This window comes from Lepisosteus platostomus, chromosome 9, assembly GCF_059453375.1.
Source record: "Lepisosteus platostomus isolate fLepPlt1 chromosome 9, fLepPlt1.hap1, whole genome shotgun sequence".
NCBI classification, from domain to species: domain Eukaryota; kingdom Metazoa; phylum Chordata; class Actinopteri; order Semionotiformes; family Lepisosteidae; genus Lepisosteus; species Lepisosteus platostomus.
Window position 1 is genome coordinate 8,498,815 of NC_142619.1, and position 27,471 is coordinate 8,526,285.

General features: G+C 39.9%; 1 protein-coding gene across 7 annotated transcripts in view; it reads right to left on the minus strand.

Moving 5' to 3' along the window:
* Nucleotides 1–1,542: 1,542 nt before the first annotated feature.
* The window catches only part of LOC148654510 (voltage-dependent calcium channel subunit alpha-2/delta-4-like), a 201,842-nt gene continuing 175,913 nt past the window's right edge, over nucleotides 1,543–27,471 (minus strand). For 6 of the 7 annotated variants that reach the window (XM_088646809.1, XM_088646805.1, XM_088646808.1 and 3 more), the window contains 5 exons: nucleotides 23,827–23,847; nucleotides 21,773–21,890; nucleotides 5,082–5,197; nucleotides 4,070–4,149; nucleotides 1,543–3,393 (listed from right to left, as the gene is read on the minus strand). In XM_088646809.1, coding sequence (XP_088502935.1) covers nucleotides 3,301–3,393; nucleotides 4,070–4,149; nucleotides 5,082–5,197; nucleotides 21,773–21,890; nucleotides 23,827–23,847 — 428 coding nt within the window. In that variant the 3' untranslated portion in view covers nucleotides 1,543–3,300. The remainder of the gene's footprint in view (nucleotides 3,394–4,069; nucleotides 4,150–5,081; nucleotides 5,198–21,772; nucleotides 21,891–23,826; nucleotides 23,848–27,471) is intronic. The other variant, XM_088646806.1, reaches the window with a different exon arrangement.

Here is a 27,471-nt window from a genome sequence, read left to right on the forward strand (position 1 = left end):
TTTGAAGGAGTTCGTAATATTATGGTCGCATGTGCCCCCCTCTGTCAGTGATACTTCTTAAACCTGGGATAATTCTCAGTGACTGGAAACCTGCATATGTAGCACCAATCCAAAAACAAGGAGCATACCACCCTAATTACAGAACAACGAGCCTTACTTCCATTAGATGTAAGACAATAATTAGAATTATATTGAAAAGTCATCTGTATGATGAAATGATTTTAGTAGAAGGGCCAATGTTGATTTAGAAACCTAACCAAAATTGGTTTTGTGAGCAAGTCATTGACGTAAACAAAGCATATGGAATAGAATACTTAAATTTTTAGAAGGATTTTGATAAAATTCCACAGAAAAAAGTCACAGGAAATTTGGCTTATCCCTCTTGACTCGGGGCCAACCTAAAGTCTGTAGGATGAGGAGGCTGGAACCCTCATTCTGAGTGAAGGATGCAATAGACAGATGTGAAGGAGAAAAGGTTTGCTGACAGTATTTATAGTTTTAAACTGAGGAAATTACATCTGGAAAGATTACAACTGAGGACACCTCAGCCAGATCCAATTGGACTGCTGTCATACAGGCCTGGGTTTAAAAGATGTCTTAGTTTAAAACTGTCAGAAAATCTTCTTCTTGAACACAAAAAGGCTATTAAGAAACCTAATTTACAGGAACGTATTCCAGTTCCTCAAAGGTATTGACAAAGTCACCCCAACTGACTTTTATAGGGTTAACAATGAAACAAATGGGAGAACACAAATGGAAACTACGGAAAAGAGCATTTAAAACTGAGAACATTTTTTTACACAAAGGGTTGTGGGAGTATAGGACAATTGGTAAATACATATTCCTGATACTCTGCCATCTTTCCAGAAATATCTGGAAAAAGCCACATATTAGAGACCAGATGAGCTAGAGGGGTTGAATGGTATTCACTTGTTAGAATTTTCTTTCTTTTGCTTCTTCCCTTTTCCTCATTAAGCTTTCAATCGCTGTGAAATAATCTGTGCGGACTGAGCAGACAATCTTCATATTCAGTGCCTGGCATATAGTATTATTTGATGAGAGTCCTGATAAATGTTGCTGTACTTGCACTTTTATCTCTGTATAAAACTACAGTGTTAATCTTTCCAGCAAGTTAGGATGGATAACGAGCTATACAAAGGATAAGGTTTTGCACAGTTTTTAGATGTTGCCTTTCACACAGTTTAGAAAGGAAATTTATTCCCAAAATAAGTTTGCAGTGTAAAGTTACCTCAGGTTTGGTGCTTCTAAGCAAACAACCTCATCATCAGAAAGAGCGTTACTTAATGTTCACAGAGAGGTAAGGCTGAGCAAGAGCACAAATGTCACTGTCTTTCTTTAATGTAACGTTCTGTCATTACAGCAGTAAATGGCACTAGATCCAGAAATGTTTTATGTCTCAAACACTTCCCATAAGAAAAACAAATAGTGTTGGGTTCTGTGTAGTCCAATATCAGGTTAAGATAGCACTCAATTCACAGTCATTGGAAACAAATGACATTAAAAATCAGAACAAGACAATCCTTATTTTTTTCTTTCATTTTTAATTGAAACATTTCCTCAAGCACCTTTGGCTTCAATTTATTTGTACATGACATCATTCTTTTTAAAAAATATGGCTTATTGGTTAGTAACCAGAGGAGTGTGGTTATACAGTTTGATGAGAACAGCAGGTCTGATGCGGAGGTGTTTGAGAAGGAAGATTTTGTAGTACAACTGAGCATGCAGTACAACAGCCAGGGTCTAGAAGGTTTAAGGAATGGCGGGCTTGTACATTTTCAGGATGTGGCGCTTGATGTTACCCTGTAAATAATGGCATCTGAGACAAATATCAATGGCCTAGGGGACTTTCAAACAATACGGTCCTTTCTTAGCTACAACATACTGTTAGTTTCTCAATAAAGGAAATCATTTTTCTTGGTGACAGCCTCATGAAGATAAAAAAAAACATTAAATTGGCTAATACATTGCTAATACATTGGCAATTTTCTAAGTTTTTGCACAACACTCAGCTCTCAAATGTTGGATTGCCTTTATTATTTATCCAGTTAATGAAAACAGTCACACATCCCAGCCCTTCATTGTCTGGCTGGCAACAATTGAACAAAAGTAAACAAAAGATAAATATATAGCACTGCCATGCCCCTCTTTCGTCATCAAACGGATTTAGAAGGAAAAGATGGCTAGTTTAAATCTCCACTGAGTACCTTTTATCAAGTCCCCAGCTGTATTTCACTTAAATTCCTTCCTCCATTACACCTGGTTCAGTCTCAAACTGACACAATTGGAACCCAGCCCAATGTCAATCTGAATCATAATCTACTGCAGATCTGTCAGTCTCAAGTCTAAGGCTGCTTAAAGTTAGTGAAGAGTAGTAAATCCATAAATACATACTGGACCATAAAACACAGTTGAGATTCAATTCCTAAAATTGCCAAGTGTCTTTTACTACTTCATACCAACAGTGTTTTAAGCTGTCTTGTACACTCGTTGCTCAGATTTGTTTTTAACCATTTCATCATAACCTTTCCTCTGACATATCTCAAGCAGTTTAAATCTCCTTTTGAAATTATGGTTAACAGTCAGTATATTTAAAAAGACATAAATGTTAAACCCCATTTTCCCAGGGTTAGTTCTTTATGATTTATTTCACACGCTTAATCATGAAGGTAATTATTCAAGGTATCCTCATGCTTGCTTGCCATTTACAAGATGGCGTTTCAATAGGCTAAGACAGAATCCCACTCCTGATTGAAAGCAGTCTTTTCTCCTCACGTTTTCTTCACCCCAGTGTCTCATTTGTTTAATTCCATCCTTGAAACGGCTCATATTGAAGTCACATTTCACTGCAAACAGTTATCAATGAGCTATTGAAAAGCATTCAAGGCATATATATCTAATACAAGTCTATTTCAGGGCCTCTTGGCAAAGGAGGTTGACGTATTATTCATCAGAGTTTCTGAAACTATGTTTGACACGGATGTCTCCTTTTCTTCGTAAAGTACATCTCACTTGGAAGACTTAGAGTTGCCAGGAGCCCTTTAGTTAAATGGTTCCGGAAAAATCACTGTTCATTTGAAATTTCCAAGCATGCTGCCTTTACTTAATCCATTCAGCTCTTGTTCCTTAGCAGCCCTGCCTGTTTTGCATTCTTTCGTTGGCTTGATCCATTTGCTTTTAAAAAAATCAGATAAAAAAACACATTGCATGCACGCTTCATTCAGAAAACATGGTACATCCTTCTGCACTCTTCAGAGAAGCAACAGGAGTCGGACTCCAGCCTCATTGCACAGTTGCAGCTGTAGCCAGTGAAGATATGAAAAGAGCTAAAGACAAGGATATTGCTGAGGCACCACCACAGTCTTCGGCATTTTCCTGCCATAAAAGAAAAAAAGAAGTTTAAGATCAGCAGGCAAACACTTGGCAGCAGTCTGGAGCAGTGGGTAGACTTCTGGACTCTAGGTTGTAAATTTACAGTATATCCTTGGTAAGACACTGCTGTAATACCTTTAAATTATAAAAATTTGTATAATTTAAATTAAATTATCCCAGTAAAATAGCTGTGAATGTAGATTTTGATGGATAAAAGCTTATCTTAATAAGGACCTGCTTTATGGCATTTCATTAATAACCCAGTTATTAAACAACACAGAACACTTATTTAGTATATCTGGTGGTTATTCGTAATTAGTGTATTCAGCAACAGTTAAAATGATTACTTATTCAATGCTGCTGTTTACAGACAAAAAAATGAATAACTGAATGTTAGATATTTCTTATTTAGATGTTAGATATATCTGATATAATAGATATAATGTTAGATATATCTGTTAAAAACGTCTCACAACAAGGACAATCACACGGAATGACAAGGTTATGCTTACAAACTTTGAAATAACACAGAATAAATTAATTGTATGTACTCTCATTTGTAACTGTTCTTATGTTCTCAGGAGGCTCAATTACTATAGTGTAGAAAGAACGTTTTGTTTCTGATTTGAATCCTTCGTGATTCTGTGTGCTGTGAACATGCAGGTCGACGGAGTCTCACTTCTGGGTGGAAGGCATGACAGGAATCTGGACGTCTCCGGATCTTCTGTGAGCGCATCCTGTCACACTTGACTGAGGCATTATGTGCTCTTGGATTAAGGTACAAAACAGTGGCCTCACATTGGCACCCACAGACATCCCCCTGCTACCTTTATCAAGAAAGCTCTCCATTAGCCTAAGCATATGAAGGAAGCTTAGCATATTTTTGACAAATTCATCTTATGTTCATTTTACCCCTGACTACCACTAGGCTAATACCAGCAGTCTGTTGTCTGCCAAAGTTATGTGGACGATTAAGAGATATGTGTGAGTGTGAGGAATGCCACAGTCACACTGGCCACTTTAGTCAGTACCAAACCTTTCAAGAAATGAACTGCTTTGTGTTTTAGATTTAAGGACACAGGGTATTTAGATGTTGGATTTAATATGGATTTTGTATCTGGGCCATCTTGAAGAAATGCATTTTGTTCAATTTTGTTAAAGAAAATACCCTTTAATATATAACACATCTGCAAGATCTTCGTAAATTGTTGAGCCACATGTACATAGTAGACATGTTGTAGCAAAAAATAAACATATGAAGATAACACAGACAGCTTAGTGGAGTTCAGGTGATAGTCCATCCATCCATTTTCTGACTGCTTTATCCACTTTAGTTTGTGTAAAGTTTTGTGGTTGTGCCTAAGTCTATCAAGCAATGTGTGCAAGGTGGGGTATGCCCTGGACAGGATGCTTATCCACACAGGACACGCAAACACAGACATGCACACACATACATTGTACATTACATCACATACAAATGAAGAGACACATCTGCTGCGACACTGTGGGAATCAGTGCAATTGTACTCTTACATTTTCAAGATTTTCAGTAGAACTTTTTAAGTGGACAGCATTACAATGTAATCTGCAGAGGAAAGTGGATTATAGCAATTTGTTTGTGTTTGTGATTTAACCATGTTCAAATGAGCAGTGTGTGTTGTGTAAGTTGCTTTTGCTGCAAGTGTGAAAGGATATATTTAACTTCCTTTGGCTCCAGAGTCAGAGGAGGATAGTTGCTGCAGTCACAGTCTGCTTGCGAGACCAACATCAGCAAGTTGCTGTTGGAAATCTCTTGCACCACAAACATCCTGCAAGCAAAGAGAGGTCATTCATTAACTAAGAAGCACACAGAAAATACACTGGACAAGGAAGAGGGTCAGGAGAGATCTTCAGGTAGTCCTGCAGCAATGGTTAGTGTATATCCTGTGTGCTGGTTTAAAATGGATTAGCAGGTGTGTACTGTTTTCTAAAGAAGAAGAAGTTACAGATTGCGTCCCAAGGATGACTGTCTTGAGCTTTGTCTTTTCCTCGCTTAAAGACAACTGGGAGGGGACTGGTTTTATATGAAGAAAGTTGTAGAGAGATAAAACTCCTTGTAATGAGTGTTCAAAGATCTGTCACCTGGCGAGGGATGGTAAGAGAGTGAAAATCAATAATAATCTTTAAACTTAGGTAAAGACGAGTAATCAAAGCCTTTGGAGTGCTATAAAATCAACACACTCCAAATAATACTGGAACTAGAATTAGCAGCCATTTTGCTGGAGATTGTTAAGTTAACAAGAGCATCACCATCCACTCCATCTGCCACGCCAACGCATTACACATTAGAATGGGGGTATTGATTTTCCAGTTAGGCCACATGGGCAGAGATAAGCAGAGATAGTTCCTTTTCCAGCTCTCTGATACTGTCCTGGATCTGGCACTGTGCCACCTGCGGGATGCCAACCCACTTCTTTTCTTTGTCAGCATCTGCAGTCTTTTACAAAAACAGCTGAAGCTGAGTGTCGCCAGGGAGGTGCGGGCAGCTTCAGCACTAGCGAAGAGAGAAAGGATTTCATAGACGCTCAATAAAATCTGCAGCTGGATCAGTGCATCAGAAAGACAGTGTCTCCAGTTGTGTCCCATGAGGTATGAACTCTTTTCCCTTGGATTTTAGATGAGGAGGAGGCCCAGCTTCATCGCTGACCAGTGACTTCAGCAATGAGATGTTCCTGTGAAAACTGAAAATTCACGTTTAATATTTAAAAAAATGGGAGATAATGAGACAGCCTCCATCCTGGTAGGGAGCCACAGCAGGTACAGGGCCAAATGTGTTGGGGTGTGATCGTAACAGTGAGGCAGTAGATAGAGGAAAGCAAGAGTGTTATTCCATAACCAGACTGGGTTGTCATTGTTTAACAAAAGGTACAAACACAAAATATGAACTTGTTAAGATTCACAAACCATGAAAACCATGAAACATCTCAAAATAACTAAACTTGTCATCTTTAAGCAAACTGCCATTCTGTTGTCTCAGTCCAAAGCAAGTATTGCAAAGAAGAACAACAGTTTCAATAGAAGCTGTGATTCCAACAGTTAATCCTCAGTCATCAAGTCTCTACATTTTCAATGCTTTTTATATGTATTTCTGTGTTTCAGCAGAAAACCCTGACTTTAAAAATATATTTTCAATAATAATTGTCTAAGAAAAGAACATACTATTCAAAAAGTGGTGTAATAGGGAAACGTGGCAGTCTGGAAGGATCTGTTTATTCAATCTCTCATGTATTTGTTTTATAGTCCAGCTTAAGTGTTTAATTTTGTACGTTCAGAGCGTGGCCTTATAGAAATAGCATCTTTTAGTGGATCTGGAAGAGGAGTATTTCGCACAAGATTTTCATGCAGTACATTTTTCAGTATTTACTTTAAAACCACATAAAATGAAATACATTTCACCTCTTGAATCCCCTCAATATTTTAATAACTCCTACTCTACAGGTGCCTTGTGCCTCTGCCTTCTTCAGAACAGCTATGTTCATCCAGTGCTACCAGAGCAGATGCGTGTGTATGTCTGATTGTGTGTGCCTATACAAATTTGTACTTTTTTATCAGTGATTATGGTACTGGTTTTAGTTCATGATAATAATATAAAAGTGTAGCCTTGATTGATCTAAAATGTCTAAAGTCTTTTTGCTACGTTCTTGTGAATGAAGGGTAAGCAGTCTATCCATTCTGGCTTTCCTTGTCCCTGATCTAAGAATAGGAAAGTTCCAGCAGAAGAAGGGAATGTCATTGGGCTTTCCCAAAACTAGAAACTGGAGGTATAATAATAATAATAATAACATCACTTTATTAACCCTTTACAATTTCTTGCATTAGAAATGATCTTTTCACATACCCCAGCTTGCTCTCCATGAGACACACAGACAGGGAGAGAGCCTGGGGTCAGAGCACAGGGTCAGCCATTGTACAGCACCCCTGGAGCAGTGGGGGTTAAGGGCCTTGCTCAGGAGCCCAATGGAGTAGGATTCCTCTGCTGGCTGCAGGATTTGAACCAGCAACCTTCCTGCCACAGGCGCAGATCCTTAGCCACAGAGCCGCCACTCCGCCCCTGCGTGGAGGCCCTGTGGTGTTTTGCCAAAGTAAACCTGACTCTTCTCTATCTATTAAATACACAACTGCTCTGCCCCTGACTGATCTCAGTCCCACCAGCATACATTACCCCTCCCTTGCTTGAACAGGCAAAGGAATACAATTTTCCAGAGAAATAATGGCAGTATTAAGAAAGAACAAGATGTACTTATACATTTACACTGAGTGAACAGATAACATGCAAGCTAGGTGAGCATCCATTCCCAATTTTATCTTTACCAAATATCTCCTAAATTCACCCTTGTCAATTCACCAAGATAAGGAGTAACAAGAAAACAGCAATTGACTGTTCAAATACCCTTGATTAACAGGATAGGTGCTCACTCTTTCATCTGTATTGAAGATGAACCCTCTCTTCCAAGATTTAGCACACAGCAGGCATAGTAATTTATTATATGGAGATATGTCACTGTGGATCCATCAGTGAGCTTCTCACCCTATTTCACTCTGCCTGGAATACCTAAAATTAAATATGGTGCATTTTTGTGTGTGTTATCATTCTGTATATTTGCAAAGAAGAGATCTTGATGATCTTAAAGACACCATCATGCCTTCCAGGTGTGCACTGATTCAACACCACCACCTGAAGTGAAAGAACAGGATGATTCCCCTAATCCAGAAAGTTTACTACCCTGAAGGCTGGTTTTATCACAACTCACAAACTCAGCAAACCTAGGACTGGCTTATACTGAATAGCAAGGCCACTGTGGAGAATATAGTTACTAAGTGTTGCATCTGGATCAGTAGGATGTTCTCAGGTTCTGGATTAGGAATTCCACAATTTTCAAATTGTCCAGTGAAGTGGAAGAGGACACTGTGATGAATTATGAGGTTAGGAGACACTTTCTTTGGAATAATAAATTAAAGTAAGATTCCGTGATATCATGTTTAGAAAACATAAGCTTTGTGTCCTGGTGAAATTCCAGTTCATACTTGTACAGCCATCTCTATCTAAATCTCCACTTGCAATTTATATAATTTTTTTTTTACACTGGAACATTTGAACTAGGTAAACTTTACTATTTAAATAAGCAGGTTGGAAGCCTCTTCTCTACCAACTTGCAGTCCTCAAAAAGAACCTTCTGCCTATGAAACATCTACAATGAGAAACAATTTCTACATTGAGGAGATAACTCCCAGACTGAAAATGAGACAATTAAGGCTTTGAGTATTGTGCTTAGATATGCAGGAGAAGGAGGAATATCCTTCTGAGGTGAAGTCTCATTTCTGAGAGAAAGTAATGGTCTGATTTCAGGCAGTAGCAGGTCCCTTAAGCTTTTTTTTTTTCATTTTGTTGTTGTTCAGCATATTTCAAAGCATGGGCATTCCAGCTATGGCATTTTTTAGGACTACTGTGAATCAATAAAATGAGGGACAGATAAGGAGGTTATGAGTAGGTAGCCTGTTCATGCTTGGATGCCATTTCCAACATCAGCTGAATGTCTGTGTTTTGACACAGGTGTGCTCAACAGTGTTGACTCTTTATTGTTTACAGATACCGCCTGGCTTTAGGTGAGTCACACATCTACAAACACACACAGGGTAAAATATGAATTGCTTGAGATTTCTTAAAGGCTTCATAGCAGGAACCTCTTAATCTGGGAGCTCTGGGGAGTTTGTATGATAAATAACCACATTTTTTTTAACATACTGGAGCTAATTACTTAAAGAAACAGTAAAAAGTTAAGTATAGGAAGGAAAAGTAACCTGTTGTTAATCTCAAAATGCCATGTGCTTACATTATAAACTGGAGTTCCTTAATGCCATCTCAGATTTTTTTCTAAATGTGTGCATCTTCATAACACACAGTTCATTGTAAGACTAGTCTATGTTAGGTTTTTCTAAACTAATATGAGAAACCAGAAGGGCTTTGCAGCATTTCAGAAAGCAACCACACACACTGCACTTATTATTTTTGATAATATGTCTATGCACTGAAAATGTATGCTTTTCTGCTCTGTGCCCTGTGGCTCTGGGCCCCATCTGTGAATGTATCCCTTTGCCGACAGGAGCCAGCTGCCTGTGTGGGAGACGAAAATCTGTTGGCAAAGGTACTATGCATGGAAAATACTGACGGGTCTTCCTAGAGTCCTTGATTTATCACCAGATACTAGCTCTCAAATAAACATTTCTATCTATGCTTATACAATAGCTGATACAGGAGAAGATATGCAGCCTAGGTAAATGACTGCTGCACAACCTATGCTTGCGTCACAGAATAACAAGGTACATCACATATTGATGAAGGGAGAATGCATGTCTATCCCTTGTTCATGTGCAATTGAGTCAGACAGTAACACACATTTAAACAGGCTGCAGTTCCTTACCCATTCATCCAATTTCCTAATTAACAGAAATTTGCAAGGAGGTCTAATTCTACTGTTGCACTTCCACTTCCCTACATATAAATACTCCCTGGCTGCTTCTTTTCTAGTTTCCCTCCCTCCAGCTCAACTTCGCTCCTGCAGCTGCCTCCCTGGTTAATTCCTAATAAATCAGAGGGGCTGTGACGGTACTGATCCTCGGCCTTCCTTATGAATTTTACCATACCTCTGAAGAAGTTTATTTTTAACATGACTGGGTTTTGCAACGTGGCATCCCATCCAGGATGTATCTTGCTTTGTGCCCAATGCTTTCTGGGATAGGTTTTGGCTCCCCCATGCCATGTATTGGATAAAGAGGTTAGCTCTTTTACGTATGCCCATTCTTTTCAAATTCCCTGCTCATTGGAGATTTTTGCTAAAAATATTTTTAGTGCTGTCAGTTTACCTCCTTATGTATTCAGCTAATGGTCAAGAGCTCTGTAGAACCTTAGGTCCTTTTTTTTCCTAGTAAAATGGTTAAATCCAAAAATAGTCTTTATGGGACATCAAGCCTCCTAACACAACAGGAATGAACTGAGAAGAATGGTAGGAGCTACTTCTGCAGGAGAGTAGCTTGTCAACAATAAAATATATATTTTTTTACCTTTTATCTTTACCCTTTATTGAGTAGTTCAAACCGTAGTTGTGCTTTGCTTTCCTAAGCAAAATCTGACCTCTAGTGACAGTGTATATGTATCTGCAATTATAGCACTTCTTGCTGCTCTCCCAGGATATATTGGTAATGTATGATTATCTTGATCTAATTTATACTTATTATATTTTGTTATACCGTGTATTTTTTAACAATGGTCAACTGTTCACACTGTGAAAACATATAAGTATTCATAACAACCATTTATGACTAACCATTTATTTGTCTTTACAAGGTGAGTCTTATCTAAGAAGGATGGAGTTTGCTTCATTTTGAAGGCTCTTTGCAATCTGTTGTATTTTCTGCACCTTCCGTTCAGAACAAACCAGAAAAAAACAGCAGTCCCTTAAGTCTGAAAGTGAGAAAAGCTGGCAAAAAATTGTTTTATCAATGCACTTCCGAGTATTTTGTAATGTTAATTTACACCCTCTCCCCATTTCAGTAAGAAGGTCCTGGTTTAAGAAGCAAAATCAGCAGTATGTAAATCAGGGCAATCCACTTGACAATTTTATTTGGAGTCTACTTACTGCCAGCTTTTACCTTAGACTCTTGGAAGAACATTTAAATGAGTCCCTCAGAGAGCTCTTGGAACTGACTTCTAAATACAGCTGGCAGAAAGAAGACTTGGAATCTGTTAATTGTTAGGTACTGTTGAAAACAGTTGTTACCCCTCAGCTATATGCTCCCTGCTTGGTATTTATCTGTTTGTAGGGTCATGCTTGTTTGTTCTTTGGTTTATAGTGAGTCAATGATATTAGATGCATTTGCTGGCCAAATGCTATTGTATCATGGTAGACACATTAGCGACTCATGGTTGTGAGAAAAGCACAGTACAAGCCATTTTGAATCTGTAAATGGCACTACAGCAATTGCAATCACCTGCTGAAATCTTACGCTTCAATAAGATGCTAAACAGTGCCCTCCAGATTTATTCATGCTATTGATGAAAAAAACAGCATATAGCAGAACGATTTACAGATAGGATAATGTGTCCCACTGAGAATATTAATTTTGTGTGGAGTTAAGTGTTTCTGTGTCGATTTGTATTAATGCTTGGATCCTTGCCACAGTGGAATGTCCATTTTTGGCCAAGCTCCAGTTTCTTGGCTGACTGCTCATAACTGCCACTATCTTAACAAGGGCTTCAGGACGCACAGATGCAAGACAACCCCTAAACATAATAGACTCCCTGCCATGTATCACAGTAGGCATAATATTTTCTTAACATGAACTTCACCTTTGATATGCACAACATAAAGCTGATGAAAACGGTCATCTCTGACACTCTTTGTCAAGAAGATTCCACTTTGGTTCATTTGGATTTTACAACATTGTGACCAGATTCGCTTGCATCCTCTTCCTGACATGGTGGAGTCTTGAATGTCTTAATAATAAACACTACAGAACTAGGTAGGTCGGTCCCTTTTCTAGCCATAAAGGCCCATGGGAAATGAAGGGCAAGGGCCACCATTTTACTTGACCATCCAACACTGGAGGTGGAGGTGATGTGGTCAGCATCACACCCCAGCCAGCCTACTACCCCTGGAAGGATTAACCCCCAGTACTCAAAGCAGGCTGAGTGGACCTGGGAGCCATCTGGAAGGAATTAGAGCAAGCTACATTGCTTGCCCCTGCCTGGGATTGAGCCCAGGACCTTCTGGTCAGGAGCTACCACAGCTCCACAGTAAAAGGTGGAAGATTCTTTTTATAGCCATCCCCCAACCTTTGGAGGTCAATGACCATTTGCCTGAAGTCATCAGAGAGCTCTCTGATCTTAACCATGATGATTAATGCTACTACTGTCTTCTCCTTTTATACCCCAGTGAACTGGAAACCTTCCAAAGTCTCTATATACAGTACTCATATATTTATACAGTATATGACCCCTGTGTTTTCTGGAATTAGTTCATTATTTAGGACAAATCTACATTGCTCTGTGCAATGTTTCTAAGATTACAGTAGAACATTTTTGAATAGTTTTCAGAAACATAATTTAATTTTCCAACACATTCTATTATATGATGCTTTTTGTTCCTATAATATTGGGGGTAAAAATAAATTTCATGTCAGATTTATATGTATATTACATACATTTTATTTCTATTCAACAGATCTATAGATTTATTCACTGTAGATGGCAAGAGCAGAGGAGTTTACCAAATACAGAAGTGAATCTGGAGTTGATCAAGGCACTTAAAAGTGAAAGCCTTGAATCAGGGCTCATTGCACTCAGGGCATGCTCAGTGGCTAAGGATCTGCACCTGTGGTTTATAAGGTTGCCAGTTCATATCCCACGGGTGGCAGTGGAATCCTACTACATTGGGCCCCTGAGCAAGGCCCTTAACCCCAGCTGCTCCAGGCTCACCGTATAAATGGATGACCCTGCGCTCTGACCCCAAGCTTCTCTCCCTGTCTGTGTGTCAAGATGGGGTATGCGAAAAGACAAATTCCTAATACAAGAAATTGTATATTGCCAATAAAGTGATCTTATCTTGTGAGAAAATGTATTATGCTTGCTGTCTGTAGGGAGTTAAAGTCTGTAAATAATACACTATCGAGATACTACACCTGGTTAGATAATTCTGTACTTGCACACCCCTAGAATTACCATTTACCATTTTATTTTTTAACATAACTGTTGACAGAAATGTTGATAAAAACAGTTCTTTTGTAATTTTGGCATGTGAGCTATAAATATACATTCTTATATTATTCTGACAGGTGACAAAAACACATCTTTATGTGTAGTGTTTTAATTAACAATGCATTACAGACACTATACATAACTGTAAATGGGGAGTACAGAATGCCACAAGCCAAATACCAGTTATCTGAGAATAAACAGAAATAAAAGGATCTATTAAACTTGCTATAGGCTAGTGTATAAAAATACAGCCTGTATTAATACAAATCTACACTATTGAGTATTTGGCTGCTGTACCACCCCAGAAAGAGAAAATATATTATTGTCTATAGATGCTTGCTGATAAGCTCTGGCTCCCTGGGACTGTAGACTGTTAAAATGTGTTTTTACTGTTTTACTCAATTGCACGTGAACAAGGGCTATACATTCTCCTTTTCTTCAATATGTGATGCATATTTATTCTGACTTCATGATTCTGTGATGCAAGCGTGTATTGTGCAGCACTCACTTAGCTAGGCTGCATATGCTCTCCTGTATCATACACACATCAACTAACCGTTTCATCCAATTCAGGGTCGCAGGGATAGCTAGAGCATATCTCAGCAAGCAATGAGTCACAAGCCAGAATACACCCTGCATGGGACACCAGTCCATTGAAGGGCACACACAAACACACACATACAAACACCAGGTACGTTTACCCAGGAGCCAATAAAATGACCAGAATGTCTTTGGAGGATGGGAGGAAACTTTAGCACCTGGAGACAACCCACATGAACACAGGGAGAACATACAATCCCCAGCAGATAGCACCCCACACATGCAGATAGCACCCCAAATCCAGATCTAAACTCTAGTTCTGCAAGACAGTAATACCGGTCTAGCGTTACACCTCCTTAAGAAACATTACAAATTAAATCATACTCTTACTGTGGTCTGTTTTTTCGCCTCACAGGTCTTTAAAGGAGGAAGAGGCTGGTCCCTAATCCGAAAAAAAGATACACTGAGGATAGTTTATCTACACAACACACCACCATCATCGGGTCTCAAAAATGAGAAGCCTGCTGCACTGGTGTCCTGGGACTGTGTGCTTTGCTGGGATGTGCCTTTGTCTTTTTTTTATTAATTGGAGATTTGCATATGATTCCTTTTGCTGGTCTCATGGAAAGTGATTATCGTTGTTTAAAAGCGCCAAAAAAGAATTTGATCAAGTAATGAGATTGTGTTTTTTCTGCATGCTGGTTCACAGCAAGACTAGAGCCCTTTAAGATACTTAATGTTTCAAGCCACAAATGAATTCTTTTGGACAGAAAAGAAAATTGTTCTGGAAAAAGATGAGTCACGATCACATTGTTATCCATGTGCGAAATGAACCTATGGACTCTGGCCTATTTTTTCTTACTTCTTTGCAATTACAATCGACTACCAGAAGATGGTAACAGAGCTATGGTATTTATATCTGCTACAGAGCAATTAACTGAACATCATCCATAACTTTTTTGAGGTATTTTTAAAATCTAATTTAAGATCTTTAAGAGAATCTAACATGAAGATCTACAATTATAGAGAAGCATTTTATTAAGGACCGAGGCAAATGTAAAATCTAGGACTGAATACATATGGAATCACAAGAGGAATGAAGTAGAGAAAGGTGCTGTAGATTAGTCGTTTAATCCCAAAAAGGTATATTAAAAATATTAGATAGACTTCTAGATAGACTTAATAGACCATATTTAAACATTCTCAAATTGCTAAAAAGATCAATGCAGGAAAGTTTCAGAAAATGAAACCACTATAAATTGAGTAAGTACACTGAGATGCGAACACTAAAGGGACATTCATCTGATAGCACAACGTTTCAAAGAAATTTTGTGCTTCTGAGCTAATTTTCCATTGCAAACAGGGTCAGTGCACACAACATATTTTAGTATGTGATTTTTCTTGCAGTTTTTGCTGACATTTAATTTCTTTCACCCTCTAAAGTTATCATTTCATCAAGGCGGTCATTTTAATTAAAAAGAAAAGTTTAAAAATGTGTGTACATCATTTGTAATGCAAGAAAACATAACACCGTTGAAAGGGCACAAACAATTTTGAAGGAACTGGTTTGTGAAAAAATGCTGAATTCAGATTAGGGAAGTTATGTTAATATGCATTACACCAAAGAGTATTGTGCACAGTTTTGGTTAGTTCATCACATAAATATACTTTGGAAAAAGAAATTGCTGAAAGGTAACCAAATAGGCTACTTCAGGACAAACTGTGAAACAAAAATCCAATGACTGATGTGGAAAGGTTCTTGGTTAGAATAGTTGGTTAGAATAGAACAGCTGGAATAAAAAGATTATTGGGATAGAAGTGGAAAGACTGAAACCAAGAAATGGGCAAGTTGGGTTGACTATCCTACTTATTTCTGTGTCTTAATTTCTTATTAAAATGAAAGACATTAAAAAGAATGTAATACTGTATGTCTTCAAAAGTGCTAACTACCGAGGGAGTTAAAACTGACACATGTTAAGTAACTACAACGCTTTCCTTTTTTACTTTATCCTAACAAGAATCTATTTACTTTGAACGGATTCTAAAAGATCAATAATTACTCAGAAATAAGGGCAGCATAGTGAAACAGTGGTTGGCATTGCCGCCTCGCATGGCTGGGATCCTGAATTCAATTCCGGAGCTGGGGTGCTATTTGTGTGGAGTTTGTATGTTCTCTCAGTATTTGTATGGGTTTCCTCTGGGTGCTGTGGTTTTCTCCCACAGTTCCAAGACATACTGATAGGTTAAATGGCTTCTGGGAAAACTGATCCAGGTAACCTTGGTGTGAGTATACTGTATGTGTCTGTGTGTGCCCTGTGATGAGTAGTGTCCCACCAAGAGTGTATCCTGCCTTTAGCCTGTTGATTGCCAAGTTAGGCTCCAGTTCCTCCTGTGAGCCTGAGTTGGATGAGGAGGTTAGCAAATGGATGGATGGAATAATTACTTGTGACATTTTAGTCATGGTTCCAGCCACGGTCGTTTAACATGCTGTGCGTTTTAGACTTTTATGACTGGATTGAACAAAACAGCCCTCATAAGTGCAGTCAACATAATGGTAGGGAGTCCCAGGATGCAGTGATTCACCGTCTTAGCTTAGAAAACTAAAAGTGTTATAAGACTTATTTGACAGTTACACTCCTGTCTCGTTTTAGTGCCATTATTGACTTGGTGGTATATTGCAATTAGAATTTTTTAAATCAATAATACAAAAAGCCTGAGGCACTCTTTTCAATTTGTCCTTGATTATGACTAAACCGAAAAAAATGAAAACTAAATTAAAAGTGGCAAAGATAAAAAGACTTTACCCAGATTCTCCAGACTACAAATAAGCAAAGTCTACAGTTAATGAAAAAATCTCAAAATCTGCCAGTAGCAAATGATACATTCAGCATTTCAAGGTGAATTTACAGAAATTCTGATTGTGGTATCCTGGGCTCAAATCAATGAGGTCCCATACGAACTGAGCTTTCTAGTTTTAACTTCAACTTGAGTGGACATCACTCAATGCAATCCTTGAAGAAACTAAAATTTACAGAACTACCCACAGCTGTCAGCTGGGTCACATTGATTGAGATGAAAACAATAATAGAGAGATCAAATATCAGGTCAGTAACTGAGAGAAGGGGCCCTACAGTATGTAACAGGGTTCATATCGTGAGCTACTGTAGTTACTGTAGTGATATAACCCCACTCTGAATGTTACTGTGATTAACACTATGATAATTTGATAATATGATAATTTGCAGAATTGTCCACTGTCTAGGCAGAAGCACTGTGCATGTTCAGAGCCCTCTACTGACAGGGTTTGAATTCTTGTAGGGGCAGGGAGAGCTGCATTCAACACACATCCAACGCAACCCATGTCTACCCTGTGCAGTCTTCGCTGTGAATGGGTATTGGTATTACAGATAGTAAGAACTGCCATCTTACACACTGGAAAGCTAACACATAGTATCTGTTTATGAGACTCATTAAGAGCTGGCACCTGATGATTAAAACCTCTATGGTTAGGTGAATTAGTGAAGCAGGCTGAACTGTCTGAATTGAATCACTTTTTTCTAACTGGTTGTCTTTTAATTGTAATTGTAACATATCTACCCATTTGTAGGCAAAGAGAAAATGTGAACCCCTCTGAAAAGCTGGTGAATCATCCAAGAGATTGATGCAAAGAAAACCTTTTGGACACTCTTGGTAGATGAAGGATATATCACATTGAAGATGATGACAGGGCCGTTCGCTTGTTGCTATGTGAGGACTGGTAAGCAGAGTTTAGAGAAGGACTGTACAAGACCATAGAGAAAAAGGATACAAAAGAGGTAAGTAACTATATAAGCTTCTTTGTCCCACAGGCCACTATGATGACTTCTAAGCATCATTTGGAAACAGAACTTGGTGTTCCAGGCAAGAAAACATTTCCAGTTAATCGATAGAAAGCAAAATAGTCAGAAACAGTTTGTGTATAAAAATATTGTGAGGCGCTACATATTAATTTCACTTTATAATATATAGAAAGACAAGAATCCAAGTTAGAAAGAGATTTCATGTTGGGAATTATCACCTGAAAACAAGACAGAGGAAAATCAAGAACAGCTTGCAAATATAATATCATTGGCAAAAGCCTGCCAATATGTGTAGCCTGCAGAACAGATGAAGAAAGAAACAGCAGGCTACGCATCATCCACTGGCAAACCAACGAAAAGGCAGTTGATGATGATCATGATACTGCAGAACTGTGATGTTGTAAAGAAGGTTCTATAGACACAATTCATTTTGTTAAGTGCAAATATTGGTGCCTTAAGGGGCTCATATCCACCTATCATCCAACAATCCACTTTCTAACCACTGCTTCCAGTTCAGCTTGACCTGGCAATGGGACTCTTTTTCCCCAGTGTGTTTTTGGACTGTGGGAGGGAAGTGGAGCACCCAAAGCACATACAGTACAAACTCAATGCAGATTATACCCCAAGTTCAGAATTGAACCCAGCACCCCAGCGCTGTAAGACAGCAATGCTAACCACTGAGTCACTGCACTGCCCATCAACCTATCAACATGATATTAAATACTGCAAGTAGGTAGCTGTGTCAGCATGTTTAGGCTGTAAAGGAACAAGTTAAAGGTTTATCCCATGCAGAAAAGAGAAGAAAGGAAACAATGTTTCAGCTGTGGAGCCTCCTTCTTCGGGTGAATATTAAATCTTGGGGTTTAATATTAAATACTTGACAGGATCACCAAATGATGTAATATAATTTGCTCATTTTCCAAATAGTTGCATTTTGGAGGGAAAAAACAAATTATTTAGAATTTTACATATATGCCAATTATTGACTGACTCGCTTGCTCTCTCTGAATGGATCCCATGCATAATAGTTAAGCCGACCTTCTTTTCTGTTCAAGTAAACCTTAAATAAAAAAGTGAAAAAACCCTCTTTGTCAAAGTTTATCTATTTATGCTGTTGACGTGTGAAGATCAACTGTTAGAGAGGTTGCATCTGTGATTCATTTGGTTCTAGATACTGAAGCAACTGATACATTTGTACTGTACTGTACATCTAGGACAGATCTGATACTTCAGCTTCTGTTGCTCCTCTCACAAAGTACATTTGATGACATTAGGGCTTTGCCAGCCACCACAGGTTGAAAAGAGAAACTCCCCGAGAGATTCCCGATCACCAATTATGAATTCGTCATCTGGCATGTTGGGGCCCCCTACTGCTATATAGACGGGTGATCAGCACAGCTACCACCAAAGACGTTGAAGTACAGACTTTAGAACTTTCAATCAATGCCGTGCTCTTAGAGCAATGGTTTCAGATCTCTTTTATACACTTGCGGCAGCTGCAGTCTATTAGTTGGTTAATTTTGCTAACGAGAGTTCAAGTGCCTGTCACGCTCACTGCAGCCGTGTTTAGTTTGGGGCTGCAGAAACCCTGACATCCGGCAGCGTTTCTGTCCATGCTCATGTTGTCTATTACCTTTCCAACATTTGTTTTAATGTTTTGCAACTTCTATTACGGTACTTGTAGGGTAGACCGTGGCAGAAATACAGTAAGATTGACGGTAATGGCTGATGTCACCTCTTGAGTTGTACGCAAGAAAAATGGAACAAGATTGCTTTCTGCCTGTGGATTGAAAGAGCTGGTATTAGAATGGGTTTGGTTGTCCATTTCCAAATGGACCAAATCATTCTCTACTCTTCTCTTATGCCTTTTAATATTTGTTTATCATTTATAGGTTTCATATTTTAGGAGCACCACGTGTTACATCCGATGTCCTGTGGTGTCAGTCGGCTGGTGGCTGCACTGGGCAATTCGCACAAGGGCTCATGGCTTTCCAGAGTTTTCCTGGTGTGACTGGATCTCCTTTTAACCTTCCATCTTTATTACTAATCAGGACTCCGATTATTTACTTTGCCCCTTTGCCTCTATATAATGCCACAGCACCTCTGTTGAGGTGCATCGTCATTTTTGTTCCTGCACTACTCATCCCCTGGATGGCAGTACTGCTGTCACTCACTCTGAATCTTCACAACGGATAAGTACATGCAGTTTATCCTCTTTAGAATGCTGGACCCCTCTCGGCTGGTTCCTGTATTTGTTGTTTTCCTGATCTCACTCCAGGGAAGTCTCCGTAGTCTGGAACCTCAGGACTCTTTTCTGACTGCCACCATTCCAGGCCACTGAAGCAGCCTGCATCATCCATCCAGCCTGCGCCCTGCACAACGGCTCTGGGTTTTGCCCTAAACCTTGCTGTGTTCCCAACTCCCATTCGGGGCAGCCTCTATTGCCCAACACCCTGGGCCCCCCCCTTAATCTTCCCTCTCAATTTGTCCTTCCTGGGTCCCAGTGGAGCCTTTCCTTATTCAGGGATTCTGTTCCCTGGAAGCTGGGAGCTCTGACCGGGACTATGTTGTGCGGGGGCTTCTGGGAGTAGGACCAGGGGACGGGTTAAGGTCGAGAACCTTCTTCAGGAGATGTCTCTGTCGGCCTAGTCTGGCAGGCACCAGGGAATCCCATTCCATCCGCTCCTGGGCCTTGAGGACTGAAGCTGGGCCGCATAAGGCTGGCATTGTTCTATGCCAGACTTTCTTTGCCTGAGGTGCAACAAGACTGCCTTCTTCTGGACTGCTGTGCCTTTATTTATTTTTTTGCCTTGCTGTTTTATTTGCTGTGTCACGGTTTACTATTCTTTTGGTTAGTTCACTTACTGTAAGGTCACTAGCATTCCATAAGCCATCTGATTAACTTGGTATACAAACTAATAAGCACCAGGCTACCCCCTTGATTCTCAGGCTCAGTATTACAAAATCATAACCACTTTTATGACTTAAAATAAAGTTTGTAGTTGAAAGGACCTGGGTTTTTTGGAGGGGATTATTAAGGACAATGTCCACAGGGCTCTCCCTTTTCTGTATTAACTGGGGCTGATGCAGGACACTATTCACAATAGAATACATAAAAATAAAAAATACCAAACACTGGGTGGCATTCACCTTGTGCCCAAGTGCAGCATTTTCAGGGACACAGTAGTGTCATTTCACCTGCCTACTGCAAAATTCCCAAAACTAAAATTCTGTTATACAGATTACAGAATTGTGATCTGGTCTGCGTGCTTCCAAACCTGCGATTCATAACATATTGTGCACTGTATGTTTTCAGAGATTAAACATTTCTTCAAAACACAGATCTGCACAGCCCCTGTAGGTGGCAGTATCGCCCCATCTGCACAACTGCAGTGAATGGACTGTCCACACAGTTGGAGTCATTTAACAGAGATTGCTTTCTCTTCCTTTTCAACACCAGACGAAGAAACATCAAAGCATATTTTTAGTGAGGTCTGTGCGCACTTCAACTCATGGTGTCAGTTCATGGAAGGACAACGTTTCTGATTTTATTGTATCTACAAAAGAAGTAAGCTCTAGTGCGCCACTTGGATATTGTGTGGCCTCTATGTGCCTGTTCCCAACAGCAGGAGGAATTGAGAGGGAGCTTCTGACTCACTGTGGACAAGCTGGTGTTTGTAAACAAAGCACTTCGGTAGCACTATACATCTAGAAGGTACCGGTATAGAAGAATTAAAATGGGCTGTTTATTTAGAGTTTTAAAAACAATTAAGTTTGAGTTATAACTTTAATTTTAGTTTTAAGTCTCTTTTGTACTAGAATACCTCAGCATTCCCTAAAGCCGCCCACAAAACCTTTTTTTTTTAGGTGGTTAAAGTTGTGTGCTGTTGCCAAGCAGCATGGCCAAACCTGTTTCTAAAGTGTTTTATTTGATTTCAACGGTGTTTTTGTACTTCAGCCTCCAATAAGGGGATCAAGCAAATCATTTCGTAATAAAAGGCCAGTTCAGCTGCGCGCGTTCCAAGCTTGGCAGACGAGCAGCAAAGGAGATTTGAGTACAAGGCACAGAGCGACAGAAGAGAAGTGCAATAAAAATGACTGAGTTCCAGCAGTACAGGAGCAGTACCGTCTTGACATTCTCTGACAAACATGTAAATGTTTGGTCAGGGAAGGGCATTCCAAGTGGGCGCTTGGAACTGGGAGAGCACTCTTACTTTTGGCAGCTTCCGCAATCGATTAATCCGTTGGTCTCTTTGATGGAGGGCTCATACACGAAGGCTGGGTATTCAGTGTCGCAGGGCTGCAGCATTTCGTGCTTCCTGTGCTTGTGAGCTGGAGAGAGAGGAAGGGAGGACTTCAGTGTGACCTCATCTCAGACGCACACACTCTACAACCTTTGACTGCTGTGGAGAGCTACACCGACAGATTGTCAGTGATGAACAACTACATGATCCCTGGGGGAGGCACAGACCCACTGGTTTCACATGTCTCTGTAGATAAGCGAAGGAATTACCAACAAGGAATAGCATTCTCTTGTTGATCGAATAATTAGTTCTATAAACAAATGCTTTTATCAACTCCAAATGAGGATGCCCTCACCTCATCTTCACCTCAATGATGTAAATCATTCTGCTCATGATAGATATTTGCTAAAATGAACATAAAATCATTCTTCAGCATTTCTCAGAGCACACCTTTGGACATCTGTGGCATTAAGGTACATAATCTCCTACAAGAAACACCCCTAGCTGTTTGGCCGATAAAATAAGAAACTGACCCCAGTTCAAAAAAGAACATGCCTGAATGTTTAGACCTGCCTAGTAATCCTGTTTAATCACTTACCACAGTTACAGACCTTGCTTTCTACAACAGCACTGTCAGACTGACGTAATTCGCTTCTCCCACACTAAAAAATTGGAAACTGTTACCTGCAAATAAGCTTATTTGCTTATTTTCCCAATGCTGTTGATGCAACATTGCAATTTTTTTTTTCACGAAGATTGTTGAAATATTTACAAACATACCAGTGTGGGTAGCCCATACATTTAGAGAAGTGTGCCAACTAACACATGACAGTTATCTCCAAGAGTCAGTTCGGCTCTGCAGTCCAGATGCTCTGGCATGTTTTTCTAGAAAAAAGTCTGTTAAATTGTGTCCCACAACACAATATTTTCTAGACGTGCCCTGGTATATGAACCATATACAAATTGACAAGAAATAATTTTAGTTCAGGTGGGTAGCTGCGTCAGCATGTGTAGTCTGCAAAAGAACAAGAAATAGGTTTATTCCATGCTGAAAAGAGAAGAGAGAAAATACAATGTTTTGGCTGTGAAGCCTTCTTCAGGTAGGAAGACTTCACAGCCGAAACGCTCTTTTCTCTCTTCTCTTTTCAGTAAGAAATTATTTTGCCTTTTCTCTGTAAAGCCTATCACTGTAATTTCTAAAAGCAAGTTCAAAAGACAGCTGCATAAGTGCAAAACTGTAATTGTAATATGAAGAAAATAAATTCCTATTTTTTGTGGTTTCTATTATGATTTATAATGAACAGATATGATAAAAAAACCCACAAGGAAAATTCTTGTGGAAGCTTATTTTTTGTCACTATGTACAGAATATTTTGGCTGTGAGTAACATTTAATGAAGGATATTTTGTTTTGTTCCTCAGGAAAACAACATTGAACAAGAACAACATTGACCTTTCTATTTAGCACTGTCACAGATTCTACGACCTTTGTGCCCATTCTCCGCTCAAATAATTATCTCTGAGTGAGTTTCGTGACGTCTGCTGTGTGCTGTGATTCTCCGTGCTTTCTCAGTCTTCTCTGCTGCCACCTGCCACCCTCATATCGGGCACCTACGCAAATACGCATACACACAGACACATTGTCTTACATAATCCCATTTCATGAAGCACGGCTTTCTTTTATGATGCAGATTTTGGATTTCAGATTCACCCAGGAGTAGCTCTTGCTGGGCCGGTATTATGGTATGTTGCATCGTCATTGAAAACTCCCCTCTGTTAAAGACCGCTAAAGAAAGGAGCAAACCTGGAGCTCCTGTAAGTCTGTCAGAGATCAAGGGCACTGATGTAATAACCAGGATGATTTAAAATCCATACCGGAGAAGACTGAAGAGAGCTCAGTGCAGACATCCACATATCCATTCTGACACCCTGGATGAGAATGCTTGCACCCAGCACTTTGACTTTCACTTAGTGAGGATGAGACCACATGGCCATGACAGTGAATTCACACAGGTGGGTACTTACATGAATGGAAGACAGCCTTGGCTAAAGAAATTAGTCACAGAAGATGGGAGGGATGACGTGCAGGTGAACATGATGATGACACGATCGTTTGTCATGAAAAAAGCAACAACAGGAGAAACAAAGAATAAGTTAGTAAGCTGACTTAACCGTATGGTATTGTAATGATTTAGGACTTGTGATGCCTTGCTATGAGCTCCTCTCTCACTTTAACCACAAATTCCATTGTGCTGACTGTGGCCTATTGAAAATAAATACTACACATTGATATAAAACATACAATTTTTTTTATGTGATATAGAACTATAGGTTGCACATGTACTACCACAGATTTGGGCATTCGGTTTTGCTCACTACAAAACACAACAAACATGGGGCACAGGACTGAGTTACAAATCTTTTCCAGAAAGATGTGCCTTGAACTAAGATATACAGTAAAAAGGACTCACCTTCCATTTATCTGGAGATAACTCTTTCAAGGTTCTGTACTGTCTGTACTAACCCTAACAATTCAAGAAGAAAACCAGGACCACAGGGCTTTGTTGGAAGTTAAGCAGTAAGGGAAAAAAGTATGGGACACTTCTTTTCATAATGGGCTGTGGCTCTTTGAAAAAGCGACTTTAGTTGTGGGGGTTGATTCCACGGGTTTCTGGAATCTGCTGTGGGGTTGTTGATTGAGTACAAATGTGTTACTACGCTAGCACAACAGCGGCATGACCTCCTTTCAACTGCAACCTTCTTCCACATCACCATCTCAACTTGTACACTGCATTTCCTTCAGCTTAAACACTATTACGTTTACTTGAGGTTGTCACCAGCACTGACACTCAGTGCGGTGGGGGAGGCGCAGCGGCGAGCATCGGTAAAAAAATCAACGTGAGCAGACGGAAGCACCGGTGTGAGCTTAGCAGGAACCAAAAATAATACAAAAAGAAAGTGTACCCCACGTTCCTCGTGACCTCCAGGCTGGGCTTCCCCTATTTAACGGTATTTAACGGTATTGCACAACGGCGACCAGACTGGACTGGACTTACCCTGTTTAGCAGGGTCCAAAGTGGTAGAACAGGGCTCGTAAGGGAAAAACAAAACAAAAACTTGTTGCATGAAAAAAGTGTGTGTGTGTGTCTGCCCCTGTGAAAATACGTGATGGGACAGGCAAAAAGTAAATGAAAAGAAAAAGAACGCCTTACGCAGGTACAATCCCATTTGGGACTATCAGTGTAAAACTCTCCCCTTCCAGGGGTGTCCAGTGTGCCTTTAAAGGACCTGCACAGCTGTTGCTCATCATTTAAAAGCCAGGACAGCTGGGATGAACAGTGAGGTTCGCACCCTAATCAAAGCAAGGGATGCAGCATTCAAATCGGGCAATAAATCAGAACTAAGGTCAGCCAGGATCAATCTTAACAATGGTATTAAACATGCAAAAAACATGCTCAAACAGGAATTAGAGGAACACTTCACCACAAATGACCCAAGGTGCATGTGGCAAGGTAAACAGGCCCTCAAAGACTACAAGAGGAAGAACATCTGTGCACCTGCCCATGATGCCTCCCTGCCTAACGAGCTCAACACCTTCTATGCTCGGTTTGAAGCCAACAACACAGAACCAGTCATCAGAACTGCACCCTCCGCAGCTGACCAGCTGCTCTCACTGTCTGCAGACGAGGTGAGGAGATCTCTGCTAAAAGTAAACACACGCAAGGCTGCAGGACCCGACGGCATACCCAGTCGCGTCCTCAGAGCCTGCGCCAATCAACTGGCGGGTGTATTCCCAGACGTTTTCAACATGTCTCTGGCCCAAGCCAGACGGTGCTTGAGGAAAGCTCTAAGCATAATCAAAGACCCCACACACCCAAGCTACAGACTTTATGATCTGCTACCATCTGGAAAACGGTACCGGAGCATTCGGGCCCGGACTACCAGACTCAGAGACAGTTTTTTACCCCGCACTATCAAACTGTTAAATTCTCTCTCACTCTCACTCTCACCTCACCTCTCACTTATGATCTGAACCTCACAGTGCCTTCTTCCTTTCTTTCTTTCTTACCAAAAACCCAAATACACATTGAAAATCTACCTCTACCATACATGTCAAAGGCTCACTCCCCATAATTTCTATCCCTTTATTTTATTCTGTTGATGCATATTTTTGCACATAACCTGTTACCTTTTTGTTGTTTTTGCACATTGCCTGTTGTTCTTTTTTGCACATTGCCTGTTGTTGTTTTTTTGCACATTGTCTGTTGTTGTTTTTTGCACACTGCCTGTTGTCTCTGTCTTTCTTTTGCTACACAATTGTATTGTTGTTGTTGTTTTTTTTCTCTTTGTACTACTTATGTCCGAGGGCTAGCTAAATAGCATTTCGTTATACCATATACCATGTATATGAGTGTAATGACAATAAACTTGAACTTGAACTTGACTACAAAGGGGAGGAGTCGCCCTTCTACCAGGGCTCCGCCTCTACACTGACCACACCCCCGCTTAATGCCACACCTTGCTTTGGAAGTGATGGAGCACAGAACACCAAACAGAATTACGTTGCAAAAATTGACTAAGCAAAAAGATTCAGCCGTTTCTGTACATTCAGCAGTAATACAAGAGAAATGTGAATCTGACTGTGACACCAGACTGGAATGCAGCATCACCCTTTTGTAAGCAAGTTTAGGAAACAGTGTCATTGTCATTGTCACTGTATTTCAGGCTTGAGGGTTATATTTTACTGGAAGCAAGACAAATTGCTAAAACAAGTAAGAAAGAGTCCAGGATGACTGAACAGGAAGTCAAGAAAATACGTGAGATAGCAGTTGGGTATCCTTCAGTGACCGGACTGGGAAGAAAAAGCGGGGGGTTAAGGGAGGGTGAGATGTAAAAACACTGATCCGTGTAATTGACTGGTCACAAGGGCTGGGATGACAGGAAGTTGTGGAATGCATGTTTCTGCTGGCATGGTGGTGAGCAATGTGTCACTGCATATTATGTTTAATGGCGTGAGATGTTCAACCTCCTTTGAATCCATGTCACAGTACCAAAAAAAACAAAACATTCTTCTTACAGATTCATGGTAAACAATTTCTGCATAGCTCAGGGTCTTTTTTAAATATCTGTTTAAAGTAGAATTGTGACATTCAGAGCCATTCACCTCAAGTATCATGCAGGATAGCTGCAAATTAATTTAGTTTTATAGCCAGCAGATATATCACCCTGCAACTCACAACTACCAATATACTGAAACTCACCAGTAGGGACCAGCAGGGGCTACTCGCCCTGTGGTCTGTATGGGTCCTAATGACCCAGTATAGATATGGGGACACTATACTGTAAAAAAAAGTATGATCCTTCTAATGAGATGTAAAATCGAGATCCTGACTCTCAGTGGTCATTAAAAATCCAAGAGCATTTCACAAAATGAGTAGGGGTGTAATTTTCCCCTGGATTTTAACAATCATGGCTGCCTAACCATCCCCTTCTATGAAATGGCTCCCTACTGATAGCTGATGTGTGGGGAGCGTACTGGTGCACTATGGCTGCTGTTGCATCATTCACACATTGGTGGTGGTGGAGGTGAGTCCCATATACCTGTAAAGTGCTTTGAATGGAGTGTCTGGAAAAGTGCTATCTAAGTGTAAGAATTCTTATTATTGTAGA